This window comes from Barbus barbus (assembly GCF_936440315.1).
Source record: "Barbus barbus genome assembly, chromosome: 27".
NCBI classification, from domain to species: domain Eukaryota; kingdom Metazoa; phylum Chordata; class Actinopteri; order Cypriniformes; family Cyprinidae; genus Barbus; species Barbus barbus.
In genome coordinates, this window is record NC_136755.1 from 24,245,521 (window position 1) to 24,258,207 (window position 12,687).

At 36.4% G+C, this 12,687-nt stretch overlaps 1 protein-coding gene across 2 annotated transcripts in view; it reads left to right on the forward strand.

The window, feature by feature from the left end:
• LOC306847117 (enhancer of filamentation 1-like) overlaps positions 1-10,742 on the forward strand; it is a 35,089-nt gene extending 24,347 nt beyond the window's left edge. For both annotated transcript variants that reach the window (XM_079380902.1, XM_079380901.1), the window contains exons 3-7: positions 3,462-3,560; positions 4,416-4,547; positions 6,381-7,487; positions 8,388-8,477; positions 9,966-10,742. In XM_079380902.1, the coding sequence (XP_079237028.1) occupies positions 3,462-3,560; positions 4,416-4,547; positions 6,381-7,487; positions 8,388-8,477; positions 9,966-10,520 (1,983 nt within the window). In that variant the 3' untranslated portion in view covers positions 10,521-10,742. The remainder of the gene's footprint in view (positions 1-3,461; positions 3,561-4,415; positions 4,548-6,380; positions 7,488-8,387; positions 8,478-9,965) is intronic.
• Positions 10,743-12,687: the final 1,945 nt, after the last annotated feature.

Here is a 12,687-nt window from a genome sequence, read left to right on the forward strand (position 1 = left end):
GAACAGGAATGTCATTGATGTGCACCTAAACTCACAGAGTAAAAATAAGAGTGTGACGGTCCCGTTTATGAAAACCATCTGGACATTCCCATCTCTGGAACTCCGAGTGTCAGAAGGGGGTTCTTAATATGAGTGCAAGTCGTCGAAGAAAGAAATTTTTCCAGTTTAACACAGCTTGGATAAATAGATATAGTGGGCTTAGGAGTTCCCAACCTCACTTATGAAGATACCGCGGTTCATACCTCCTACATGCCACAATTATTGCGGAGCGTGAGAGATAGAGAACTAGAATAGAGAAAATTCTTCCTCTTAAAGAGGCTTTGTTCCAAACCTTAGTGAGTTGACTACATAGGTTTTATACATTATGCATTGTTTATAATTTCTCTAAACAAAATGTGTTTTAGATTGTTTTGTTTTTTTTCAAAATTATATATAAATGAGATAAATACATTTAAATGGTTTTTATTTATAATTTATATCATTTTAAATCAAATAAATATTATATATTTAATTATATAATAATTATATATATATATATATATATATATATATAATGTGTGTGTGTATGTATAATATATAATATGTAATAAATAATGCAATCATCATGATGCTATGAAATAATCACAAATATATTTAATATTAAACATTTTTGTGCTTAGAGATGAGAATCACTGTTTCTTTGAGTTCCTGCCTGTGTAGAGTGTTCCAAATCACTCACTTATGGGGTTTCAGTTCAGTTGGAAGGCAGCTGTCTATGTAGGTGGTAGACAGTAAGGCAGCCCACTAGGTTTTGGAACAGATCTAGAGTCTCTCAGGCAGGAAGCAGTATGGTTCCCATTTTCGAGACCTGTCAGTGACCCGTAAGTGTTCTCGTGTGGTGACAGTGGTGTGTGGTGTAGTAATGCCTGGGATGAGGAGGGGGGCGGATTTTGGGGAAGAACAAATGGAGACCAAGTACATTCCAATGATGCTTTTGTCTGTCTGAAGCAGAAGACGGATGTGGAGCATAATAAGATGGAAAGAAAACTGGATGAATATAGAGAGAACTGATAGATTAAAAACGTACAAGAGGACACAAATATTGTTTGGAACCGAGGAGGCATGTAAGACAGATCACCCCATTAGCGTCTCTGTTTGCAGTTGCATTAATCTAGTCACGTACACAATGCACCATATTTTCACCATAGCCATTTTGCTTGTTGCCGCAATATGTTGTGGATGAACAACAGCTTTTTGTGATTAAAAAGTGATCTTAAATTAGGCAGAATTATTCACTATAATAGAAATGCGTATAATCTTAATTCTAAAAATATATATATAAAGTGATTTTTTTATCATCACTAATAATTTATTATTATTACTATGCATTACATATAAGAATATATATATACACTCCCCTCCAAAAGTATTGGAACAGTGAGGCCAATTCCTTTATTTTTGCTGTAGACTGTAAACCTTTGGGTTTGACATCAAAAGATGAATATGAGATGAGAGATTAACATTTCAGCTTTTATTTACAGGTATTTTCATCTGGATCTGATACACAACTTAGAAGATAGCACCTTTTGTTTGAACCCACCCATTTTTCATGTTACCAAAAGTATTGGAACATGTGACAGGTGTGTTTTGTTGCCCTGGTGTGTCCTATTAATTGATTATTCAAACAATAAATAGCACTGAATGTCTGTGCTCAGTTTCAGATCCGTGCAGACTGCATTTATAGTTAGTTAGACGTGTAACCAACATGAAAACCAGAGAGGTGACTATGGGTGAAAAACGAGCAATTGTGAAGCTGAGAGAAGATGAAAAATCAATCAAACCGTTGCACAAACACTGGCAATAGCAAGTAAAACCATTTGGAGTCTCCTGAGGAAGAAAGAAACCACATGGAGTACTAAATAACGCACCTCGAACGGGTAGATCAAGGAAAACATCTGCAGTTGATGACAGAAACATTGTGACAGCTGTAAAGAAAGACCCTAAAACAACTGTTAGTGACATCAGCAACATCCTCCAGAGGGCAGGAGTGAAGGTATCACAATCTACTGTTCGCAGAAGACTTCATGAACAAAAGTACAGAGGCTACACCAGGATGCAAACCACTCATTAGCAAGAAGAATAGGAGACGAGCCTCAAAAATTCTGGAACAAGGTTTTATGGACTGATTTTATGGACCAAAGTGATGGAAAGGCTAAAGTTTGGAGAAAGAAAGGATCTGCTCATGATCCCAAACATCCAAGCTCATCTGAAACACAGTGTACACAGGTGTACATTATAGTACACATTACACAAGTAATGTAATGGCTTGGGCTTTCATCGCTTCTTCTGGGACAGGCTCATTAATCTTCCTTAATGATGTAACACATGATGGCAGCAGTAAAATTAACTCAGAAGTCTACAGAAATATTTTGTCTGACAATTTACAGAAAGATGTAACCAAACTGATTGGGAGATCCTTCATCATGCAGCAAGATAATGACCCAAAACATAGTGCCAAAACAACAAAGGAGTTCATCAGGGGCAAGAAGTGGAAGGTTTTAGACTGGCCAAGTCAATCTCCACACTTAAACCCTGTAGAGTATGAGTAAGAGACTGAAGGGAGTAACCCCCCAAAACTGAAAGAGGAAAAGCATCACAAAAGAAGAATGCAAAAGTTTAGTGATGTCAATGGGTCACAGGCTTGATCAGAATCAGAATCAGAATGAGCTTTATTGGCCAAGTATGTTTACACATACAAGGAATTTGTTATAGTGACAGAAGCTCCACAGTGCAACAGGACAGGACACAGATAATAAAAGAATAACAACAATTAACCAAAAGGCAATGTACAAAGCAGCAAAAACACAATATATAATATAGACAGATGCAGTTATTGAAAGCAAAGGATTTGCAACTAAATATTAAGTCTTTTTCACTTTAATCTATGTTAATTCTATCTGTTCCAATACTTTTGGTAACATGAAAAATGGGTGGGTTCAAACAAAAGGTGCTATCTTCTAAGTTGTGTATCAGATCCAGATGAAAATACCTGTAAATAAAAGCTGAAATGTTAATCTCTCATCTCATATTCATCTTTTAATGTCAAACCCAAAGGTTTTCAGTCTACAGCAAAAATAAAGGAATTGGCCTTACTGTTCCAATACTTTTGGAGGGCACTGTATATACACACACACACACACACACACACACATATATATATATATATATATATATATATATATAATGTAAATGAAAACTTATTTAAATATATTTCTCATATATAATTTTAATATAATAATATAATGTAGTAATATAAAATATTATATGTATTATGGTTGTAAAAATGTTTTTTGTAGGGTGTTTTCAGCCTTAATCTCTCCTGCATGTCAAGAGACCCTCAACAAATGGCACTTTTTATGACATATTTCATCTATGAATAAAAAATTTTGGCTCCAACTTTAACATATGTATTCTTGTTTCAGGTGGTGACTCCGATCCGCGTAGGGCAAACATACGCTTACAGTCCTGCTTCAGATTCATCTCATGACCTCTACGATGTTCCTCCAATTCGTCAACAGGGGGTGAGTGTCACTATCAATAAAACATACTCATGTAGATTAGGGATGCACGATATTGGATTTTTGCCAATATCCGATATGCCGATATTTTTCATCTAATTTTGGCCGATACCGATGCCGATATATTTTCTTTTGTTTGGAAACAACACCAAGTCTCTCCTGTGCAGAAATTATAAGAAAATTATTTTCAATTTTGGTTAGTTTTTAACAAGAGCTTATTTATTACAATTAAATAAAAAATAAAGTTTTTTGACAGTACATTGAAGCTTTGAAAATAACTATAAATAAACTATCAATTGCTGCATTTTTTCATTTAAGCTATAGCTTCTGACCATTAAATTAAAACATACTCATTATTTTATTACATCAATTACTGCTTTATTTAATCAGAAACACAGTCTAAATGTTATTTGTGTAGACTATTTTACTTTTAATTTAATTAGAAGTAGGCCAACAGCACCCCCTAAAGATTAAATATCCTTACCGACCGGGCCTTAGGACCTGGGGGAGGCTGTCACTGCTGCCGCTGCACGTGCTGTTACTGTTTACTCTATGTGCTTTCACAGATTATGTTCAGCGATCTAAATCAGTGAATCTAATCATCATTCAGACAAAACTTTGCTTCAAGAATGAGCCACACTGCTGACGTGATCTAATCACTAGCACACCCAGAGCACATGTGAGTTAATGTATTCCTCTTATCGGCAAGACATATCAACATAATTTTTCATATAAGGCCGATGCCGATATTTACATTTAAAGCCATTATCGGCCGATTCCGATATCAGTCTGATAATATCGTGCATCCCTAATGTAGATGTCTGCATACATGTATTTATATTTTAAACACCCACACAGGTGTACGATATTCCGGCGAGCAAAAAAACTGGACAGCATGGCATCCCCAGAGCCCAGGGCCTCTACGACACCCCCCCTTCCAAGGACCTGCGATCAAAAGGACTGTATGACATACCACCAATGTCACAAGGGGTATGATAATCCTTCAGCCCATAATATTCATTATGATGTTATGATAATTAGCACAAGCAAATTAGGATTTGTTTAAAATGTTAGCATATAACTTGTCCCACATTGTTTGTGCTACAAAATCTGGTGGTCGATAAATTCGAGTTTGCTTCAAAATTATTGATGAAAACAGTCAAATGTGTCAAAAAGAATAATGAAAATATATTCATAAGCGACCCAATATTTATTTTAGTATCATTGAGATACTATTATTGTTTTTTTTATTTTAAATTAGCTTTAATTTTGTTTTGTATATAGCATATATATTTATTTTTCTATATATTTATGTCTATATAGTTTAATTTTTAGTTCAGTTTTAATTATTTTAGTACTATTAGTACAGTTTAGGTTTAGCTAATCTAGTTAAACTAAACTAAAATTAGAAATACTACCTTTGCCACTAGCTGAAAAAGTATATTTTATTTTATTTCATTAAATGTTTATTTTACTTCAAGTTACAAAAAAATGTTATTGCTTTCGTTTTAGTTAAGTATAATAACCCTGATGCAGCCCTTGTTCTTTGTCTTGTAACCAAACGCTATTATTTCCCAGAAATTTTACAAAGAAATTAATACTCAGATTTTTATTACTTTCCCCTGCTAGCAAATTAAAGCCTAGCTTGCCAGTAATGTTGAAGTCAAACTTAGTCTTAACTCTGCAAGGAGGTCAAAACAGAAATAATTGTGCTGAAGCCCCGCTTATGTTTCACCGCTGCTCCTGGCGAAATGTGGCACAGCGCCTCGAGTTTGTTTGAAATAAACTGGATGTATGTGGAAGCCTATTATTAGAGTCGTATTTAATTAGGGTTTGAGGAAACCCGGACTCACTTTGAAAGATAGATTCTACGCTTGACAGAAATCGCTTACAGGCCGCTGCGTTTATTTATTGACCAGTGTCCTGTTGGCACGCCCCATGTACTCCCATTACGCTGTCAGGTCAATGCCGGGTTTTATCCTTTAGATGGATGGCAGGACTTTCCATGTACTATTCAGAACTAGACTTATTAGACTGTCAGTAGCTCAAACTTGGTGCTTAATTGTTTTGTCAAGATATTGGGATTTCCCAAAAAAATATTAATATGCGATACTATTTTCAATACCGCAGGGAAAAATTACACAATGTTAAGGGCATAAAATAAACTTTAAAATTAATTTACCACTGAAATTTTAATAATGATTATAACAACGTAATTGTGGCAAAATGCATCAGATGTGAAATTATTCAAATTTTGCTGTAAAGCAGCATAAAAGGTAATAATGTCATTATTCAGCTCAGTTTAGTTCAGTGTTGATTTAATTTTTATTTACGAACAGTGCTGACGTTGTAAAGTTTATCAATTATGAAATAAGTCGCTATAAAGCAGCTTTACAGAAGACAAGTGTGTTGTTTAGTTCAAGTCACTGTTGTTTCAATGCTGCAAAGTTAATCAATTATGAAACGATTCCAAAGGCAGCTCTACAGAAGACAGTGTAATTATCCAACACAATTAGGTTCAAGCTTTTGTTTTCATCCGACAGTGTCAGTGAAGTCAATCAAAACATTTTCTGAATATTCATTATCTTTTAGATGAAATGGCGTAATAAAACCGAGCAATGTCATAGTAAAATTGACCCCGACTGAGCAAGACAGTGGCAAGAAACCAAAAATTTGTCACCAGTATAGGTGTATCAATACTGTAGAAAATGAGTGCTTAATCCATTTCAAATATTCAAAATTTATATACAATTGATATTTTTGGCAACACTAGTTCTTATAAGCACATGTACTTCATGTTTAACCAAACTCTCTTTTCCACAGGTGTACGCCACGCCACCTTGTAAGAATAACATTGCACAAGACGAAGGGAATTACGACTTTCCACAGCCTTCGAAGCACAAGCAAGAAGGTATATATGACGTTCCACCACCGTCACTCTCCAAAGCTTCCCCATGCTCCAACTACGACTTCCCGCCCAGCTCTGAGCCGGTGTCCCGAAAGGGCATGAACCACAGCGCTGGCATCTACGACGTTCCCGCCAGCCAATTGGCCACAGGTGGATCTCAGGACTTGTATGATATTCCACGTGGAATGCCGCAGAATCGACATACTTCTTCTGAAAGAGACAGAAATAAATCAGTTTACGATATTCCTCCAGGAGACGCTCGGTTACTCGGTGACGTGACCGAATGCGTCAACCGCTTGTCGTTTTCCAGCACAGGAAGCACTCGCAGTAGTATGTCGACTTCCTCTTCTTCTGCTGGATCGCCCGCTGAGGGCCGGCTAGTGTTGGATTTAGACTCTGCGGTCCAGAGGTTGAGTCGTCTCCAGCAAGGTCTGGAGTCTTCGGTTTGTGCACTGCAAACTTTTGCTGCATCGCCTCACTGGCGAACGTACAGCTTCATGGACCGGCATGCCAACGAGGTCCGCGTTTCACTGGAGCGCGTCAAGTGTGCGCTCACAGATTTTCTCGTATTTGGCCGTGGAGCGGCTGCGAATGCAACCATGTTGTCCGATCCAGGATTGCACTCCAAGTTGCGACGCCAGTTGCAACGTCTAGAAGATTCCCATCAGATTCTTCAACAAACACACCAAACTTTAGAAAACAATTGCTGGGCGCTTAATATCCTAGTAACGGGCCCCAAGCATCAGAACAAGAGTGACGAACTGGAACGTTTTGTAATGGTGTCACGGACCGTACCTGACGATGCCAAGCAGCTGGCTTCAACAATAGGGGGCAGCACGGAGTTACTTTTCCGAAGAGCACCAATAGAGGGCATCGTTCACCCCTTTACTTGCACCCCAACGGAGGATGACAGCTACAGAGCCCAGACCAAACCTTTCCCCGTATCTCACGACAAAGCAAACATGAACAGCGAGAAGTGCGTTAAAAGCTGGATGGAAGACTATGACTACGTCCATCTACAGGTGAGAATCATATCTATCCATCCATCCTTCCAAAGCAGATTGTCTTTGAAAAGAAAATGAACAGGGATTTAACAGGGATGTATGCTTATTTTTTGGGAGTTAGCACTAAAAAAACCTCAGAGCAATTTATTAGCACATGGCAAAGAATAGTAAAATTGTTTTGTTTTTCATTAACATTTGTATTATATACAATTTTTTACTTCAAAATTGGAATTATTTATTCACCCTCATTTATAACTCACTGACTTTCATTACTAGCATTAATTCATTTTAATTAAATAATATTAATGAAATTGTATTTTACATTTTATTTTAAGAGAAAATTAATGGAGAACTATTGCATTGCTCAACTGTTTAATGTGATATTAGCGTTGTTTGCCAAGTCAATATTCAGTTTTGCTATTGTTCATGTTTTTGTGACTGGACTTTTATGATGTTTGCATAGCATACGACACAACAAACGAAAATAAAATTAATGTAAAAACAAAAATGAATGCTACAAAATAAGGCCTGCAGCACAAAACTGCAACTGAAAAACAGTCCACCCGCTTCAGTCTATCATCTATTAATCCTGGATGCAGAGATTAGGAATGAGAGCCCTTAAATTTGAGCATGCAGAAAGTGACATGCTATTGGGATTAAAACCTAAGCATGTACTTCAATCTCATGCAAAAGGCTAAAAGATGATAGTTTAGATGCTGCCAGAACAGGGTTTTGAAGAAATGCTTATTCAAATTCAGTTCTCAAGACAAATAAAGACAGACTTTCTAATTTGAATTAAAAAGGGATTAGTTTAATACCACAGTGGCCTTTGGCTGTTCACTGGAGCATTGAAATGCTAGTTTCTGCTTTGAAACAAATTGTTTCGACTTGCTGACTGACCTTTTTTTATTTTTGCAGGGAAAAGATGAATTTGAACGTCAACAGAAGGAACTTTTAGAGAAGGAGAACATCACCAAACAAAGCAAAGTCCAACTCGAACAAGAACAGGTAAACGACACGTGCATATAAACGTCACCAGCTTGTGCATCAGTCATCAATGAACAGGGAAGTAGCTTATAATTAATACGGAAATGCAGAGTGACAGATGCTTTATCAACCTCAGAATGGATAAGAATAGAAACGGCAGAAGAAAATGACTTCAGTTGTGAACACATTAGGTGAAAGAACAGGGTAGTGAAACCATTTGTTTTCTTCACACATCAGGAATAAATGACTCATCTCAAGTGAAAGGCTTTTGTTGATCAAGTCAGTTAACAACTGTATCATATGAGATGTTAGGGTGTCCATATGTTCACCATATATCAGAGTTTCACTATAACAGCCTCACAGGTGCAGATCTCAACTCTCTTCTAGCACAACCAGCATAGCAGGTGGTTCCTGTTGCATATAAACTATAAGATATTTACACATTCTTCCTGTTTTAAAACTGTATATGCCAAAATCAGGCAAACAAATTATTAGAAATATTTTAAGAAGATTCTTTTTTTTTCAAAGATTAGTTTGCATGATTTTGAGATGGACACAAACGACATGAGATATCTTCAATATATCTCTAGTATTTTGTTTTGTGTATATATACACTATATTGCCAAAAGTATTGGGTCACCCCCTTCTAATGAACATGTTTGACTACTTTAGTCATTTCTATGAGTACAAATCTTAATGTTTAAGCATATAATAATATTCTAGGGAATTGTTTGCTTCTAATTTTATTGCAACAGTTTGGACAGGACCCTTTTCTATTCTAACATGACAGTGCCTCGGTGTATAAGGCAAGGTTCAAAAAGACATGATTGATTCAGTCAGTGTGGAAGAACTTGACTGGTCTGCATGAAGCAAAGTCCTAATCTCAGCTGAACATCTCTGGTGTGACTTTAAATGCAGACCTTGAGCCGAAAACTCATCAGCAAACACCAATGATTTGTACATACACTATATGGACAAAAGTATTTGGACACCCCTTTCATTAGAACAGAAGAAGGCACTTCCAAAACTGTGGCAACAAAGATGGAAGCATAATTCACGTATTTAAAAACTGTATTTCCATCTCTGTTGCAATAGTTTTGAAAGTGTCTAAAATGAACACGCATATACAAATCATTGGTGTTTGGTGATGAGTTTTCGGCTCAAGGTCTGCATTTAAAGTCACACCAGAGATGTTCAGCTTTTATTCTATATTACATATGTTTAATAAATAAACATAACATATTTAAAAAAATATATATACATGCACGTTTGTATTTATATATATATAATAAATATACACACTATACACACATATATTATGTAAACACTTTTATTTTGGATGCGATTAATCACGATTAAGCGTTTGACAGCACTAACATATATATTTTTTTTTTTTCATTATTTAAAAAGTTCCACCAGTAAAGATATGCACTATTTTTCTGCATTTTTTTTATGATGATGATCATTTTAAATAGTTCTAACTCAGAATTTCTTTCTCTCTCTTAACAGCTGAACCAGTTCAAACAGCTCGAACAGGAAGTGATCAAACCTGTAGAGAATGACATCACCAAATGGATCTCCCACCAACATCCAACAGGCTCCTCCCCCTCATCCTCAGACTCCTCCTCTAATTTCTCCATGGGAGGCGGAGCTCCGATGTGTTTGCGTGATCGCCAACTGTTGGGTTTTTACGCAGACCAATGCGAACAGCACTTTGTGACACTGTTGAATGCGGTAGATGCATTTTTTGGCTGTGTAAAGGCCGGGCAACCTCCACGAATCTTTGTTGCGCACGGCAAGTTCGTCATTCTGAGTGCCCACAAACTTGTGTTTATCGGGGACACGCTGTCGAGACAAGCCTCAGCAGCTGAAGTGGCGAATCGCGTCATGAACTTAAGCAACATGCTGTGCGAGATGCTAAAGACAGTCGTGGGCGCCACCAAAATAGCGGCCCTTCACTATCCCAACACGGCCGCTGTACAGGAAATGGTAGATCGCGTGACGGACCTCTCGCACTTGGCACAACAATTTAAAGTGCAGCTCTCTCAGATGGCGGGATTGTGATGTCATCAGCATGATGTCACTAACTTCTGAACAAAGACTGTCATTTTAACATATATATATATATATATATATATTTATACTCCTATAGATGCATCACTGAAAGTTGTCTTTTGTAAATAGTCCTGCTTTCTGTAAATATTTGGCTCTATATTTTGTGTAGATTTGTTTTATATAATAATATTAACTGTATGAATAGAAATGATTGAGACTTGCATTTGTAGAGTAACCGTTAACATTCCTGATTGTTTTGTGTATTAGGCACCTTACAAGTTGTCCTTAACTGCTAATTATTGTGTATTGCTGAACGCCAGAACCTGAAAATGTGCTGTATTGTGACACACAGTCTGCCGAGAGAACAGTATGAACAAAGTAAAAGATTCCTCTGTCTTTGCTATACAAATGGTGTTTCATTTATTTTTGTTTGAACATTGACATTGTGGTAGGGGAATCTCACAAAAAATGTGTTCCAGGTCATATTTTACCCCAAAATCAAAAAGAAATCCTATTTTGTTGATGCTTGCTTTAGAATCATTAATAATTTTTGCATTGTGGCAATTTGGTTTTTACAATTGAACCCTTTTCCTCCTGTTTTTATTCTTGTAATGCAGACAAAAATGCATTTTCATTACTGTATTATGATCAAAATAAATGTACATATATACAAGTATTTTTATAACATTTTACTACTTTTATGCTAATTAAAAAAATACTGAATTACAGTATTTTATTACAGTAAAAAAAAAACTATATTTGTGTTTTTATTAAAATGTCACAATGCAATAAAAAAAAAATTCAATGCAGCTAAAAATAATTTTTCTTGCACAAAATTTTTCTTTATGTGGTGAAATGTGACCCAAACATGTTTTCGTGAGATTAATTCCACTATCGCAGCATAGCTAACCAAGTAAACCATGTTAAACGAACGTGAAATCTGGCAGAAGCGAGGAAGACGTTTTCCCAAGAGCTTTCACCCCTCCATTAACATAACTCAATGTCCCAGCAATCCATAATTCCCAAAGTATTATCAGATGATCCAATTGGACAGATATAATCTGATAAAAAAGACCTTAGATGGATGTGAACGTCCAAAACCATCTCTTTGGACCTTGGTGACTAATACTTTCCATTCCAGGCTGTAATGAAATGAGCATGTATCATGGCTCTTGTGGGTTAGCGGCGATGATGAGAAGCCATGCTAAGGGGATTGAAGAGTAAGTCGAGCACGGCCTGAACAGAGTGCCACAGCATATTATCATTAACATTAACCTGCTGGAACATTTGGAGCACCACATGTCTGCCCAATCTAATTTGGTAGGTTTTTATTTTGCCATCTCATCTAAAAGGCCTTAAAATACTGGTAATTTGGCTTATTCTCATCTAACAATGCTTTTAACAGATGCTCTTGATGATTTAGCGTGTGGCCTGCGATGAGATGAAGGACATTAGCTCATGCAGCAGGTGCTCTGCGGCTCTATGCAGCTGTGCACCAGTTTCACCAACCATTACAGTGGCTAATGGGCAAATTTTTTATGAATCATTCCCTGCACATGATAGAGGCATTTGTTACCTACAGCAGCATTATATTGTTTTTTGTTGTTGTTTTTTGTTTTTTTACATAAAGGAATAATCCAGTTTGTGTACAACATACTACGGTTTGCATCTTTGCATCTTGTTGATTACCAACACTAATAATCTTATAATTCATTAAACTGTAGGTTTCTATTAAATTAACTGCTTTTACAGATGAACAAATTGCTTTAACAAACGAGAAACAGATTTACAATAGTATTGGAAGCATAGAAGGCAAATAGGGTGCACCACGAATAAACAAAATGGCAAAAATGTAATTCAACTTAAAAGGAATAGCTCACCCTAAAATGAAAAACTGCTAAAAATGTACTTACCCCCTCAGGCCACCCAAGATGTAGATAAGTTTGTTCATCATAACAAATTTGGAGAAATTTAGCATCACTAAATTAGCATTTAGTACACCAGTGGATCCTCTGCAGTGAATGGGTGCCGTCAGAATGAGTCCATACAGCTGATAAAAACATCTCAATAATCCACACCACTCCAGCCCATCAGTTAGGCCAATGTCTTACGAAGTGAAAAGCTCGTAAGAAACAAATCCATCATTAAGTTTTTTTTAACTTCAAACCTTTGATTC